This window comes from Ambystoma mexicanum, chromosome 12 (assembly GCF_040938575.1).
Source record: "Ambystoma mexicanum isolate Mex_15411 chromosome 12, UKY_AmexF1_1, whole genome shotgun sequence".
Lineage (NCBI taxonomy): Eukaryota > Metazoa > Chordata > Amphibia > Caudata > Ambystomatidae > Ambystoma > Ambystoma mexicanum.
The window spans coordinates 37,952,623-37,968,243 of NC_090936.1; the positions used below are offsets into that span (position 1 = coordinate 37,952,623).

Below are 15,621 nucleotides of genomic sequence, written 5' to 3' on the forward strand. Positions count from 1 at the left end.
CTCCTCTGAATGCATATTCTTTCTTTCTTCTTTCTTTTTTCTTCTCTCACTCTCTCTCTCTCGCTCTCTTTTTTCTCTCCTCCTCCTATGCCTGCGACTGACACACACTCAGACACAGCCATCTCTAACCTGCATCTTTCTATCTCTAAAAATCTGGATGTCCTTGACCCTGTCATGAGAATCCGCCTGAAGCCTAAGTGCAACTCTTTGTATGACTCGGACCTCGACATCCTAAAACGTAAGTGTAGGGTGGCTGAGAGGAAGTGGAGGGCAACGGATGCATCCTCTGACAAACTGGCCTGCTGTCTGCTCCAACATCAATACAGACTATGGGCCTCATTACACGGATGGCGGTAAGGGTTTACCGGTACCGGTATTTTACCGGTACCGGTAAATCCTTACCGCCTTACTACGAGATCCCTTTGCGGGTTGGGGAATTTAACGCCTGCTTTTTGCAGGCGTTAAAAACCAACCCGCAAAGGGACCAGTGGAGCTAATTACGGTACCGCAATTTGCGGTACCGTAATTAGCGCCTTCCCCATTCCCATAGAGCCCTATGGGGCAAAAATGGGAATGGGGAAGGGCAATGGTGGAAGGGGGAATTACCGCCCCGCCAACCTTGGAATGGGGCGGTAATTCCCCTTTCCACCAAGGCGGTGCCGGTATTTTACCGGCATGAACCATGGCGCTAATAGCGCCATGGTTCACCGCCATCCGTGTAATGAGGCCCTATGTCTTGTCCAAGAAGCAAGTCCACATTCAAGCCTGCGTCTCTGCGGCCTTTAACAACACGGCCAAACTCTTCAAAATCTGCAAGGAGCGGGCCAATCGTACTGCAGTCTCCATCTCCCCTGGTCCCTCCCAGACCCTCAGGACAGCGCTGGTTTCTCACTTCACCACTAAACCTCAGGACATCCTGTCTGCTCTCTCCTCTTTTTCCACCTCTACCTCCCCAGCCTCTTTCTGGCCGTCTCTCCCTCTCCTCCTTCTTTCTCCTGCTTCTCTGCGATCACTCCTGACGACGTTTCTAGACAAGTCTGATCTATGAAATTGTCGTCCAAGCAGGAGCTCCCATGCTCCTCCAGAACCATCAAGGACAACATCGACATCCTCTTTCCAGCCGTGGCTGATTTCTGCAATCACTCTTTTCCCACTGGAACGTTCCCCTCCCCCCTAAAGCACTCCCTTGTGCATCCCCTCCTGAAGAACCCTTCCGCCGATCCTTCCTGTCCGACAAAATACCGCCCAATCTCCATCAGCCCTTTCCTGGGCAAACTCCTGGAAAAGCTGGCCCTCACCCAGCTTTCTCTACACACTGAATCTGTTGGTTGTCTCCATGACCATCAGTCTGGCTCCAGAGCAGCCAGAGGCACAGAAAATGCTCTCCTGAGCACCACTAATCTCGACTCTAGCCTTCCCTCTTTTGCCATCCTCCTTGATCTTTCCTCTGCTTTTGACATGGTCAATCACGCCATCCTGATCAATCAACTCTGTGAGAACCTGGGCATCACGGATCAGGCCATGAAGTGGCTGACCTCCTTCCTCCTGGACCCACCCTCCCAAGTCAAAATTGGGTCCTTTCTCTCCACCACCTCTTTCTCCATGTGTGGTGTTCCTCAAGGCTCTACCCTTTCACCCTGGCTCTTCAACGTCTACTTGGCCCATTTGACCCACCTCATCTCTAACTTCTCTTCGGACTTTATGCAGATGACACTGCGCTCTCCTTCAGGCTCTCCTCAGCCTCCTCTTAGCCTCCTCCCCTCTCTCGCTCATTCCTCACTGTCTATCAGTGATTCAGGAGTGGTGCGCCTCCAAAGATCTGTCTTAATGCCAGTAGGACAGAGATCCTTCTCTTTGGGACCCCTGCTCTCATGTTCCCTCTTTCACTCTGGCTGTGCTTCTTGAGCCCTCGCCCTGTTCCTTCTTGTGAGGCAAAAAACCTTGGTGTCTTATTCGACTCTTTCTCCTTTTCTCCTCACATCACAGAACTCGCTAAGGCGGCCCACTACCAGGTGCACCTCCTCAGAGGTATTCTTCCTTTCCTCACCTTCCCTCAGATGCTCACTGTCTCCAGAGCTCTGGTTCTCTCTAGGCTGGACTACTGCAACAGCCTGTTTCTCAATCTGCTTTCCTCTACTCTCTTCCCTGTGCAACTAATCCAGAACAGGACTGCGAGACTGATCCTTGGCCTTAAGCCCAGGGATCATATCTCTCCAGCCCAAAATCTCTCACCTGGCTCCCGGTGGCTGCAAGGATCAAGTTCAAGACCCTCTGCATCGTCCACAAGGCTTACTGGGGCCGGAGCCTGCACTACATCCAACTCTCTCTTCCTAACATCCAACTCTCTCTTCCTAAACACCTTCCTTCTCGAGCCCTTCACTCAGTCACCTCCAACTCTCTGAGGGTCAGATGCTTCTCCAGGCAGAGGGTGGGGGGTAGATCTCTCTACTCTGAAGGTGCCTCCCTCTGGAATGGTCTCCTTGCCCCTCTCAAACTTGAGCAGGACCACCTGAGGTTCTGGAAGCAGCTCAAAATGTTCCTTTTCGCTTCTGCTTTTTTCTCTCTCGGTCTCCCCTGCTGACTTACCTGTCTGCTGCGCTGACTGGTTGCCTGGATACCCTCTGAACCACAATGGGCACCAGGCTCCTCCACGACCAGTAGCCACTGCACTGCTCCGGGCCTACGGCACACTTAGGGGCTTTATCTGTAACCCTACAGTCCCCTGCCGCCTTGCCCTGGCTGCACTCACTTAGAGCACTACTGCCATGTTGCAAGTCCCCTTCCCTGCGTTGGCACTTCTCCCCTCCGTCCCCCTCCGCACTTGCATGATCTGAATGACTTAAGGCCTAGTAAGATTGTTTGTCTTGTCCTCCCTCTGTTGTCTTCCCTACCTTGTCTTGTTGCGCCTAGAAACACTTGTGTATAGGCGCGTTATAAATGATTCATATCATATCATGGTATGTTATATATCAACAGCGTGCTCCACTTATGTGCAGTGTATGCAGTGGAGTCAGCACGGAGAGAACTCGCTTGCACTAGCCACACGTCAGTGAGGTGCGCCTGCATTAGCCAACCGTGCAGTGCAGCAGCAAGGAAGCCTTTGTATCAGTTTCATCCACTTCTGTGCAGAGGGAAACCTGCCTTTAAGGGGGATCGCTCTGAGCCCCAAGGGCACCCATATGGTCCAAGGCCCCTAGGCTAACATCAAAGGTGGAATGCTGTGTGCACAAGTTCAAATCCCACCTCTATGGTTTGGGCGGACAGGTGGGGTTTCTGCATGTGACCCAAAACCTTACTTAAAGAAGGTTAAGAGTTGCTGACAGTGTGGGGGAGTCTGTGCAACAGTGGCGGAGGCAGCTTCTGGTGCCAGGCGGGCGGATCATAGGGAGCAAGGGGGGGTGGATCATAGAGTGCCAGCGGGAGGCTGGGGGCGCAGTGGGAACCAGAGGAGGGGCGCCCCCGCCTGCCCTGGCTCTGCCACTCCTGTGCAGGTCGATCATGTGGTGTGGGACACTCCTTGCCACTACACAGTGGTTGTCCCGTCATCGGCGGACATCTTGATTCCCCATTGAGGGTAAATTAACACGCATGTAGATTCCACATGTATTGGAGCAAAATAACATTTGATGGTTTGCATGTAAGCTTGGCCGACTTGTGGAGCACATTCTCGCACATACGTCTCATTTTCACAGGCTTTCCCCTGTTGCAAACCGTTTTTGTTAATCTGTATCCCTACGTTGCAACATTCAACGTACCTTCAGGTGACGCCCCTGGCTTTTGGGAATATGTCGAACTTGTGTTGCTCTTCCTGCTGCCGTCGCTGCTTACGGACAAGCTGGCCTGCAGCTTCCGGTGCATTTTCTGACACACCGGAGCAGACAGTTTCCTGTGATCTGAGGCTACGTGAGTCCCCCCGTTCTGAATTCCATTGCTCAACCCTGCGTGGCCATTTTGCATCGGGGAGGTTTCTTCCGTACTCTGTTCAAGCACGGACGCCTTTGGCTGAGGCAGGCGTTGGGGCTGAGCTGTACGTTGAAAAAGAAAGGGAACAGAAATTGAATTTACAAAGTAGGCCAAATGTTCCAAGTGCTAGCATTGAAGAAAAGCAGCTTGCAAGAAAAAGCTTTCATAGAAAATCAAAGTATTACGTGCAACAAAAAATGCGTAAAAGTACATTTCAAAAAACTGCCCATCAATCACCTTCAAAAACCAAGAATGTGCTTCGCGTGTATTGATTAAGAGCAATTTCACATTAAGTTCTCTATTGAGGCTATAGGAGTAATGGATTTTTACAGACAGATGCATAAATATTATTCATTTAATAACACGTTTCGTGACAGCTAGAGCAGGAAGAGCCAACTAGAGAGGGTCATCGGTGGAAATGAGCAGCAAATAATCGTCCAGTGCCACTTCCGACACGAGACAGTCGGCAAAGGACGACGACTTGGAAGGTTCGTGTAGCAGACTGCTATCACAGCTTGAAGTGAGGAAAAGAAAAACAGAAAATAAATGTGCCCTCACCGCCAGAAGAATTAAAAATGTGGTTGAGGACTTGGTTTCCTGTGAGTTCATTGAAGATGGAGTTTTCCACGTTAGGAAACTAAGCAAGAGTTAATGAGCCGATGGAGACTATCCTGCGAGGTTAAACTAAGCGAGAGTTAATGAGCCGATGGAGACTATCCTGGGTGGTTAAACTAAGCGAGGGTTAATGAGCCGATGGAGACTATCCTGGGTGGTTAAACTAAGCGAGAGTTAATGAGTCGATGGAGACTATCCTGGGTGGTTAAACTAAGCAAGAGATAATGAGGCGATGGAGACTATCCCAATCATTTCCTGTACGGGGAGTGGACTACTAGGGACCGGGTTGATTCAGATGCTACCTGAACGGTGGCACAAAAACCATAACTTGGGAGCCCCCACCAACTTCAAATCTCTGCAGGCAAACTGTAGGATTCTGGTTACCGACGCCAAGGCTGCTTACTACTCCACTGCTCTTACTTCCACCACCAATTGGTTATCAACTTTCCCAAATTATGACAGTGACTCAAAAAAGATGGAAGATTGCCACGCACACAGTCGATCCCAATACAGTCTGCATCATCCGACATGGACCATTCCTTGATGTGGATCCTCCGTAGAAATCTCAAGTCCTGGGTCCAGATGCAACTCTCTCCAACTTTCACTCTCAACCAGGCCAGGAGTTTGCTCTGCAGAGCATCTCTAAGCTCAGGTCTCTCAGGTTTATGAACGTTAAGAAGTACAACGTTTCTTGGATCCGCATTCAGGCTTTTTACAGGTGGGCTTGCAATCTCTGGCATCGCCGCTTTTCTCACTCGTAGCTCTCTCGTAGTTACAAGAACTGGTTCAAGACTTTACTTTTCTCTTTCAACATTTGTAGAAATTGACATTGAACAATCTTGGGGAAGGGATCTACCAAGGACAGGTGAAGGTCATCCGAATCACTGGTTATTCACTCATTTATGTTGTTTATGTTATTTTGAATGTTTTGTTGTTTAGTGTGAGGGCCAGTTTAGTTGATGCTAGGAGTAAACCCCTTAGACTTGGTAGGAACTCCATGATAGAGTAGGTTTAATTAGACCTGCTTTTTTCAATTTTTCTACATGAGTTCCGGGCTCTAGAGGCAGCAGCACCGGGGTTACCATGCCCCACTTTTGAGCACCACAATGCTGGTACTTTCCCTTCTTTTCCCCGTAAATTTTGGTTACGAACTGTGTTTTGGAGGTGTGTTGGTTCCTGGTCACCTGAAATGACTGAACTTTGTTATCACTACATGTACCAGAATCCTTTGAGACTGAAATCAAGAAACTAATTCACCTGAAAAGGTTACAGCCTCCCTGAAGAATGTTTGAGACTGGAAAGTACTAGGAGGAGAAAATCAACAGAAGAATTGGAACTGCAACACATGGGATTCAACCCTGTTACTATTTGCATTCACAATTTTTGACTGGGAACTAGAGTGCGCGCCTGACCTCCTTTTATCAATTTAAGTTTAATTAGGATTAACTTGCACTTTCTTTCTTTAATAAAATGTTTAAGTTGGATAAAAACACAAGCCGTTAACACCTCGTATTACTGACCCCTCACACGTCACTCAACTTTGTTTCCCAATAACTCAATAACATACGTTACCCTGATACTTCCCCAAACAAAATTGTTCTCATGAATTCTTTAAAGGCACTTTTGATGCAATGCTTGGTAAGAGCTGTGATATTCTCTGGATTATTCAGGAGATCCACTTGGCCTGCATCTATCAGACCTTTCCAAATATATCCACACCAGGGAAAAGTTACCCCTTCTTGCCTCTTATGGTCCATTAATGCCTCCCTTTGCTTTACCAATGTAGGCAGGGACCGCAGCGTAACCGGATATAAAAGTGGTTTTAGAGCCACCAACTCCCTGCAATTGGTAGGTCCACCTCCATGTTTGACGTGATAGACAGCGTACTATATGGCAAACCTAGCAGTGGTTTCAAGAACAGATTCTCTGTGACATCCAACATGTTAAAGAAATGAAGATTGCGTCATCAGCGAACGTTAGGATTGCGTACCTGTACTTGCCCAGCAGGGAAGCGTGCAAAGTGGTGGACTCGATGTCAACAATGAGCTTGTTAATATCAAACCAAAAAAGCGTTGCTGCCAGGATGCTCTGTTTTCTCTCCCATATACCCCATGTAACTCAGCCCGCTCTACCCCATGTAACTAAGACCCTCTTATCCAGATATGAAACTCACCACAGCAAAACAAGCGTCTGGCAAACCCTGATTGGATGGCCTTTATCATAGCAACGTCGTAGGAACACAGTCAAATGCTTTCCTGAGATCAATGCATGTGACGGAGAAGTGCGCGACATTCGGGAAAATGAATCTGTAATACCAGCACCCACCATCTAAAGCACCAATCAGTCTTACTCATGCCTGATTGAACCCCCCACCCCTTGCAGGCTACTTGTTGCATTATTTTCCTCCATCCATGTTTTGACATGGCCCAATATCACTTGTGCAAAGATTTCCCCAGAGGAGACCAGTAATCGAATTGGCCTAGATGGGCCGGCACGGCCACCGTTCCCGTACAGTGGGTCTATCTCAGCAGAGTGCCATGATTCCGGGATTATGGGACCCTTATCAGATTATAACTTTTATATAAGTCCACTGATACATTATCCCGACTGGGAGCTTCATTACTGCATTGAGCCAGTATAGCCATCTTTATCTCAGTCAATGTAAATACCATAGGGGCACCTTGTTCTTCTTCCAGAGTCGGGCCGGCCACCTCCACTGTAATATAGACGCTGTCTACTCTGTATAGTTCTTTAAAGTGATTACACCAGGCCCCTCAGTGGTACAACCTTGAATGGTGTTTCTTCCGTCGCTACCAGAGGAAGGCATCGACTTCCCACATTCACCATATCGTCTTCGTTTATTGCCTCCTGAATGGATTCCCTGGCCTCCTTGCTGCATGTCTATGTAGGTCTGGCCTCGCCTATCACCCCACCGTCCCAGCGAATAGAGTTTTTAGGACACCCAGGTAAGTGCGTGTCTGCACTCTTTATCGAATCAGGGGTGGTTTTTATGGCTACTTTCCCCACAATATGGCGTGGTTTTGTAAGAAGGCGGGTTTGATTTGATCCATTATTGTCTGTGAAGGAGGCGATTAGGTCTTTCTGCATAACTCAAGTATACATTAACACCCGCTTTAAGGGGTTGCTTAGTTCTTGGTCAATTTTCGGGAGTACCTCGTCTGTTAATGTTTCCCCATTTCATTTTGAGCCTTGCATGTGCAACAATGTTTATCGGCCGATCTTTCATGACTACTGCTCACATTTTGCCCAATGGCTCCTATATCTAGGCCCAGTGCCAGGGGCTGACGATCACGGACTGCCCTTCTCACTAACCCAAATGATGTCAACAGGAGCCTTGATCTCAGGTCAGGAAAGATGCAGTCTATAGGATTACTGCATTGCCCACTTTTAAAGGTTACCTTAGGTGGTCTTGTCCCCACGTGTTTTACCATTTCATGCTCTTAGGTTCAATGACGCCAAAGTCTGTGTAACTTCTAGCGCGCATTTATGTTGTCTTTTTGGCTTCGACACCACAAGGTACGGAATGGTCCATGCTTCGACCTCATTCTCCAGTAACCCCGCCATCGCCAGCAAGGGCTCATATTGGAGGTTTTGGTCCCCTGCCACCATAGTGTGTGCTTCTTTTTGGTGGGTTTCTAACCATCGTGCGATTAACCCTGTCGATAACCCCCTTCCCCTTGTTTGTTCTGTTATGCAGATTTCAAAGCAGGAACTCAACTCCCCCCTGGGCCACGACGTGAAGTTGTTGGATGTCACTGTTGTTACAATCTACTACCTCCAAGGTGGAGATGAGTGCAGGATCTATCGACAACCCTCCACTTGTCCTATCCCCTGTTCCTTGCGACGCTGGGATATCGTGGCAAACATATCCTTGGACTAATGTTCGCGTAGTGGGCCAAGTTTCCTAGAAACACACAATATGGAATGTGTGTATGATCACATTCCATGAATCTTACCAGGCCAGCTATGCTCCACGAGCGGATTCGCACTCCACCAGCAGCATAGGTCTCCCCCCAGCTCACCATGTGGTGGGCTCTGGGTTCACTAACATTCCCAGATTGCACCAGTTGTCAATCCACGCCCTCAAGCTCTGCGTCCAAGTCTTTAGATAAACCAGTCCTACAGGAACCTAGTCTTCCAGGTCTCCCTCTTGTCCAATCAGGAGGTAAGCTCTTGGCCGGTTAGTCTTCCTATCTCAAAATTATTGGAAAATGGACAGCTACTAGTGCTCCTATTTGTTGTGGCTCCGAGTTTCATATTTAAGGCATTGCGTCATGCATTGCAAGGGAAATACATTTCTCTGCGATACCGCACTCTTAGCAGGTTGCACGTTACTTTGATGACATCATTGCAGCAATGTAATGACGTCATCGAAGACGCATTGGGAGATGCACAGACATGGAGCCGTAGGTACAAGAAGAATTCCGTACCACAGCTCTAACGTTCGTCAACCTTTCTGGCGAGTGGCATTGTTTAGTGATTTTTTAGATTGATTACTAATTTTTGGATTCCTTACCTGGTTTTTTGGGATTGCTCTTTCTCTCGCCGTTTCCTGGTTTGTTGCCTGGTGTGATTGGATTATGGGGCTCCCGGACCCCTGGATCTGTCCCCTGGACGGTCTTTGTATTTTTCTCTCTGCATGGAAGTTTCCTACCTTGATGTCAGACTCATCTCTCGTTCCTGTGGGTACTGTTCCTTGTCCCTCCCTTTTCCCATTGCTGCTTGCTCTCCTTCCAGCTGTCTGCTGGAATCTCCCGTTTCGATTAGGCATCCTCGTGCCTTTGTGTGTGAGGTCCTTCAAACTGGTTGGGCGTTTTGCTCGGTTCTTTCTATGGTCTGATCTTCGCCGGTTCGCTGGTTTATGGACTTCATAAACCAGAATCCTCTGGAAGAGTCAAAGCACTAAACAGCAAACAATTGGTACGTGGTCATGGGACGAGTCTGACGGGACTGTTGTGATCTGGTCAGGTGCTTATGGTCCGTCTCTCTCTTTCCTCACAGTTCCTCTTTACCGTCTACTTCATGATCGCCGAGAGCTGCAGCGCCCTGCGGTCAATTTCCACCTGATCCTTTGGGAGAGTGGGGTCTCTTTTTATTCCACTCGCCGTAGTCTCAGGAGGAAAATATATTTTCTTCTGGAGCAAAGGGTGCACTGTTACACCTTCGTGGACATCCTGAACTGGACAGGTTGCTTTTGGATTGTGGCTCTGCTTAGGAGCAAGGCTCTGGACCGGGTTTCCGGGTAGTTCTTGACTCATGCTAGGAGCATTACGGGGATTCTAATGGTTGCGTGGGAGGTGGGGGTGGCTTGGCTCTCGGGGGTGTTAATCTGCATAATCCAACCTTGTCTACTCTTCTGAACCTGGGCTTCAGTTACCTTGTCCGCTCAGAGAGCCGGTCGGTTATCTTTTGCAGGTTTCAGAAGGGTGATGTGGCACTTTTCTTGAACCGGGTGCCTCTTAAGTGCATTGTTTGGAGTGTGTGGCAGGTCAGAAGTAGGAGGCAGACATTTTTACTGGTGTTTATTGCAATACGATAAGGCCTCTTTCCCTATTGCCAGAGGATTACCCCAGCCTAAATAACTTACTAAAGGTGCTTGTCAGTCATCAAAACATCCAAAATGAATATGTGCACAGTCCAAACTAGTGCTAACCGACCCTACCACTACTTTAACTTAAGTGACACTAGGTGAATGTCTCCCATGTCCGGGTATTCTCTTACGGCAAAGTCTCTTGTTCGGTCAAAGGTTCTCATCAGTAAGATATCTTCACATAGGGCCTCATCACGACTTTGGCGGTAACCCTTAAATCCGGCGGTCGTGCTATTACCGCCGGATTTAAGGGTCCGCCAAATCAGGACTTAGGCAGACTTTGCCCCAGCTCTTGGCTGGGGAGAAATCTGCTGAAAATTCATGCTATTACCGCTGGCGGGAAATGGGACATTCCCGAATGGGCTCAATGGGGAATGGGGAATTACATTACCGCCGAACTCATGATCCGGCGCTATTAATACCGCTGGTGTTACCGCCAAAGTCGTGATCAGGCCCATAGTCTCTTGCCACCGTCTGGACAAGGTCTTGTCATTCTTTTACTATGCACTTGGTTTGGGTCTCCACTCTTAGGAGAGTTGTTCCACAGTTCTTTCTATCACACTTTCTTGTACTTTGACCCAAGCTTATATGCTTTTCGGCTTCTTGTAACCCAGGATTTTTTAGGTTGGGTATCCTTTGTGGGGATCTGACTTTCCCCCTCTCCTGATGTCACTCACTTAGCTTAATACTACTCTTGTCTGGTTCTCTTGATTGCATGTCACATTCATATTTAGATACTTCTATCTCTGTTGTCCTACACTCTATTTCTTAAACCACGGGGTAAGTTCCCCTCTTCCCAGGGTGTATGTGCCCAGTTCTTAAAACCTTCTCTTTCAGGCTTATTCGTTATTCTCTTTTTCACAGTACCACAGTTCCACTTAAATGGCTTTATATTTCGTGTCTTGTCAATTTCACTGGGATGAGTTTCTCATGCTCCATAACGGTGCCCCGGCGGCCTCCCGTTTCCCCGCACTCATTCCATTACCTCTTTATCTGCAGGGGAATGCTATCAGGCTCGACTCTCACTTGGGTTCTCTCCCTCTGATCCGGGTTTTGGGCTTTCCATTGTTGTCACTGGCCCACCCTCGGTCCTCGCTCTCTTTGCGACCGGGTCTGGATGCGGGTCATAGGGCATCTCGTTGATACCCAGCTAGTTGGTTTTGGCGCTGTGCGACGGCTGCATGGCGCACCATGAATTTGTCATGGTAACACCACTTCTGGGATAAGGATAGCCATCTCCTCTGGTCCCCTCTACTCGGAACCGCAGGGCGTGCAGCGTTTCCCTCTAATGCTTAGGACTCTTCCAAAAGTTGCAGGCTCTGCTACTCTTCTCAGCTCCGCCTCCTCCAGGCGTCACGGCGTCAGAGGCCTTCCCCTGCTTACGCTCTTCTCTCTGGATCAGTGCTTTGCCTTTCACCGGCGTGCTCTCCTCGTTCATGCCTACTCATCTCTATTAAATGTAGGTCTCTTCTTAAAGTGATGGATGCTCCTCCGTGGTCATAACGTGGTATTTTAGTTTTGTCTTCAGCCAAGTCCCTGGTTCTTATAATGTTATTCACACCCGACAGTCCCATATATCTAGGGAATTCCTCAGAGGACAGGAGTCCTTGTCCCCTAACGGGAACAAGGACTCCTGTCCTCAAAGGGGAGGTGTCTCCTCCTTGGGGAGAAGGGACAAATACCCTTGATTTTTCACAAGTGTTACGTGCCAGCTTCCTGCTGCTTCACAGCCCTTGTCAGCCTTGAACAAAGCGACATGACATTGCTGTGAAACAACAAAACATGACCTAATATACCGTGGCAGAAGAACACATCACAACGTGCTTGTGTAACAAACGCATAGATGTGTCCAAAAATGAAAAGGGTGTGTGGAGTAACTATCCACTTAGTGTAGATGCTAACATTATCCATTCCATTTTCGAGACACCAGTCCAAACCTGGTTTTGACTTTGCATTCTGGGTCTTGATATCCTGAGTTTATAAATGGGGAAATCCAGGACTACAAGTCCCAAAATGCAATGTTAAAACCAAGACTGGACTAGTGTCCCCCCAAATGGAATTGATGGTGGCATGTAGGACATAGATAAAATAAAAAATGAGTGGGACTCCCTTAAATATGAAAAATAGCCTTGGGTAACAATCTTATAAAACACCGAATAAATAAATAATTAAATACCGCCAGCATCAACGATGGCAATTGCAAGATTAATACTTTATCTTAGGGTGAAATATGTTATATTTTCTTTACATTTACAGCACTTAAGGAAATGCTGTACCAGAAGAGAAGAACTAGGAATAGGAAAAGGCCCCATGTTTTAAAAAACTCTCCCCCTTTAACGATCTCCCCCTCGCACTCAGCTGTCTTTCGATTTGTCCAATCTGTACACATGTGACAGCTCGGAAGGAGCATCCGGCTCGCTCAGAGGTGGAAGTTGTGCAAATTCAGCTCTGCTGGGAACACACTGCCGCTCCCCACACAAGACACAATAGGATGAAAGAAGACTTATGGCTTGTTTTGAATTATTCATTTCCTGCCTGTATATTAAAAAAAAAATTCTACACACTCGGCATTTTGTGCTATATAATCACATGCGTTGAGGGTACAAAGAAACTTTTTTGACACATTTTCTGGCGGAGCGGTGGCGTTCTGCTTGATATGTGAACTTTCTGTGTCTGAGATTGCATTCTAAACACGCCTGGTGCTTCTACAAAAGGCCCCATTTTGTACCATTTTCCAGCAGGGAATGTTTTCATTCTCTGTGCTCAGAAACTAATTCAATACACCTGAGAATTTAAAAATAACCATTGTCCTGAGCGCACCAGGATGGGGCAGGCGGGCTGTTGTATGTATTTAAAGCCCTGCTGTTAGACAATTCAAAATATCTTGAGAAATATTCCGCGTTCCAGGGTAGTTTTAATCTGCAGCCAAACCGGCTGATTTACATGGGGCAATATTTTATACACTGCAGAGCTGAGTTTCCAATAAGAATTATAAATATTGGATTAAAGATTCAATAGAAGGAACTCCTTTTCAGAGAAAACCAGCTGGTAATAACTATACATGAACCTGCTGTCTCTGGTACAGTAATAAAAAAGGCAATATATTTCTATAACATATATTCTATTACCATGTTCCTGTGTTACAGTACATTGTCATGGGCTCTTCTGCAAAGAACACTTTAAATGCTACATTAAAAAAAAATCAAAAAACTTCTCAAACTTTGCACAGTCATGTATTTCTAAGCTAGGTAAACATTACCCAAACTCCAACAATTCCTAACAATTTCATTAAAAAAAAAAGTATATTACCTTTAGCCAAGACTTCTGCTCTCTGCACTGAATTACAATTTGAAGTAAAAACTAAATCTATATACACATACACACACATGTATATATATATATATTTAAAATCTTTATTTCTTAGTTTCTGACTAAGGTTTTGGGTATAGAAAAAAGCATGATTGTTGACTTCACAGGTCATGAAAATAGATAATTTTACACAGGTTTTCTGATCAAAGTTTATTGATGAACCTATTTGATTGTTCATATAGGATGATGTTGTAGCAAAAACGAGAGACCAGTGGAGTATATATTGAAAGGAAATATGAAAATATGCTTTGATGTAATGGGGAAAGGGTAGAAGGCGTGAGGGGGCCCCAGTACCAAAGAAGAAGCACTGCCAATGTTGACTCAACTCAATGGACCCCAATAACTGCATACAACATTTATCCCACCAAAGAGGATATGGGACTAAAATGCTGAAAGCGTTCGCAAATCACTAACCACTATGACCCCACGGGGTGGAAAGAGCAACCTCGCCGTCATAAGCACCACCCAAGGAGGATACAAGACTGGGGGAGCGACAACAGTCTTTCAGTCAACAGCGCCAAACTGAATTGATCCTCCGCGGGACACTGAAACCACCTGCCACTACTCCTCCCTTGTAATTATCCATGCGTTCCCCCTACCCCAACACCCTCGCATTACCTCTCAGGTTGAAGCGGTATCCAGAAGTAGCCAGTGTCGGCTTCAAACCCGGATGACAATCCTACCCCAGCCTGATTCAGAGGTGGCGAAAGCTGGGATAATCTTCCGCCTGCACCTGTACTCTGGCCTACTTTCCCAAAATCTATAAACCAAAGTCGACTTATCCAGAGAGGCCAGCTCGGTAGGTCACCGGTCCAAATAAAGGTGTCTACTGCCCTGGTACTAAAATCTCAAGCCTGGCTACTAGTTAGACGGAGTAGCCTCCAATCAGAATATCATGCTGCATGCAGAGGGCCTAACGGAATAATGGGTCTAAGAAGCTGTCCGTCCTCATCCAACCCTACAGGCCCAGAAGGAACATCAGGTCTGAAACGATGGAGCTGATTCGGGCTGGGAAATCGTAGGAAGTTTGCAGTGGAAATAGGAAAGTCTACCTAAAACCCAAAGTGTGCAATGACATATAAGACCGGAAAATACCTTTTGCTGCTTTACAAAATTCTTGAGAGCTTTGCTACTCATTTGAGCCTTTCCTCTCTCGTCGCCGCTGTTAGCTCCAAAACCTGTTTGGGAAAATTAACTTCAGTTTCTGTAATCAATAGCAGCCCCTCGCTCATCTCGGGGACTCAATCCCCAGGCACTGTTCAATTTGCCCACAATGAATCTGTAATAACCAACCAGGACCATCAGAAGAGTGATTACATGGATACACAGTATCTCTTCTTGATCGCTAGAAGCTGATCCAAGTAGACTTCGAATGCAACTATTAAATTCCATAAACCCACTGTATTTACAACCCCATCACTGTTCTCCCCGCTCTTTGAAGCAGTTTGTTCTGCAAGTAGCATGTTGCTTCATTATGTTAACAGAGCCAAACTTCAATGGTTGTCTACTAATAGAACCAGCATTAATATATGGCCTGCCATAAGTTTTGGACTTCAACTCCTATAACGCCTAGCCTGCAAAGTCAATCATGAAGGATCGTGGAAGTTGTAGTCCCAAAACATCCGTGGAACTACAATGCGTAACTCTGGCATCATACCTGCACATGGCTCTATTGATCCATTTGACTCAAGGTTCTACATGGTTTGGACTGTGTTCCAGAAGATCTACCGGGCGAGCCGATCATTTGGAATACCTAGACATGCTTCATGAAGAAAATAACATAAAATCAATCATGCAGAAAACCACATTATGAAAGATGTGCTGCTGCATAGCCAATGGTTGTCGCTTCCATTGCAGCCACAACCCGGAGTGACAAATTAGAGCCCTCAACACAACGAAAAGGATGAATAACTTGTACGGTAAAAACCCATTTGGAATCAACAGTACAATGAAGGTCGATGTAGAGAAGGTCTAGACCCCACCCCCCTACTGAATGTAGTAAGATGATCAATAATAATAATAATAATTTTGCATTTAGATAGCGCTATGAACCCTCAGGTATA

General features: G+C 46.8%; 1 protein-coding gene across 1 annotated transcript in view; it reads right to left on the bottom strand.

Moving 5' to 3' along the window:
• The window catches only part of MDFIC (MyoD family inhibitor domain containing), a 139,411-nt gene that overhangs the window by 17,590 nt on the left and 106,200 nt on the right, over positions 1-15,621 (bottom strand). Inside the window, exon 4 of the mRNA XM_069627891.1 lies at positions 3,756-4,025. Within this exon, the coding sequence (XP_069483992.1) occupies positions 3,756-4,025 (270 nt within the window). The remainder of the gene's footprint in view (positions 1-3,755; positions 4,026-15,621) is intronic.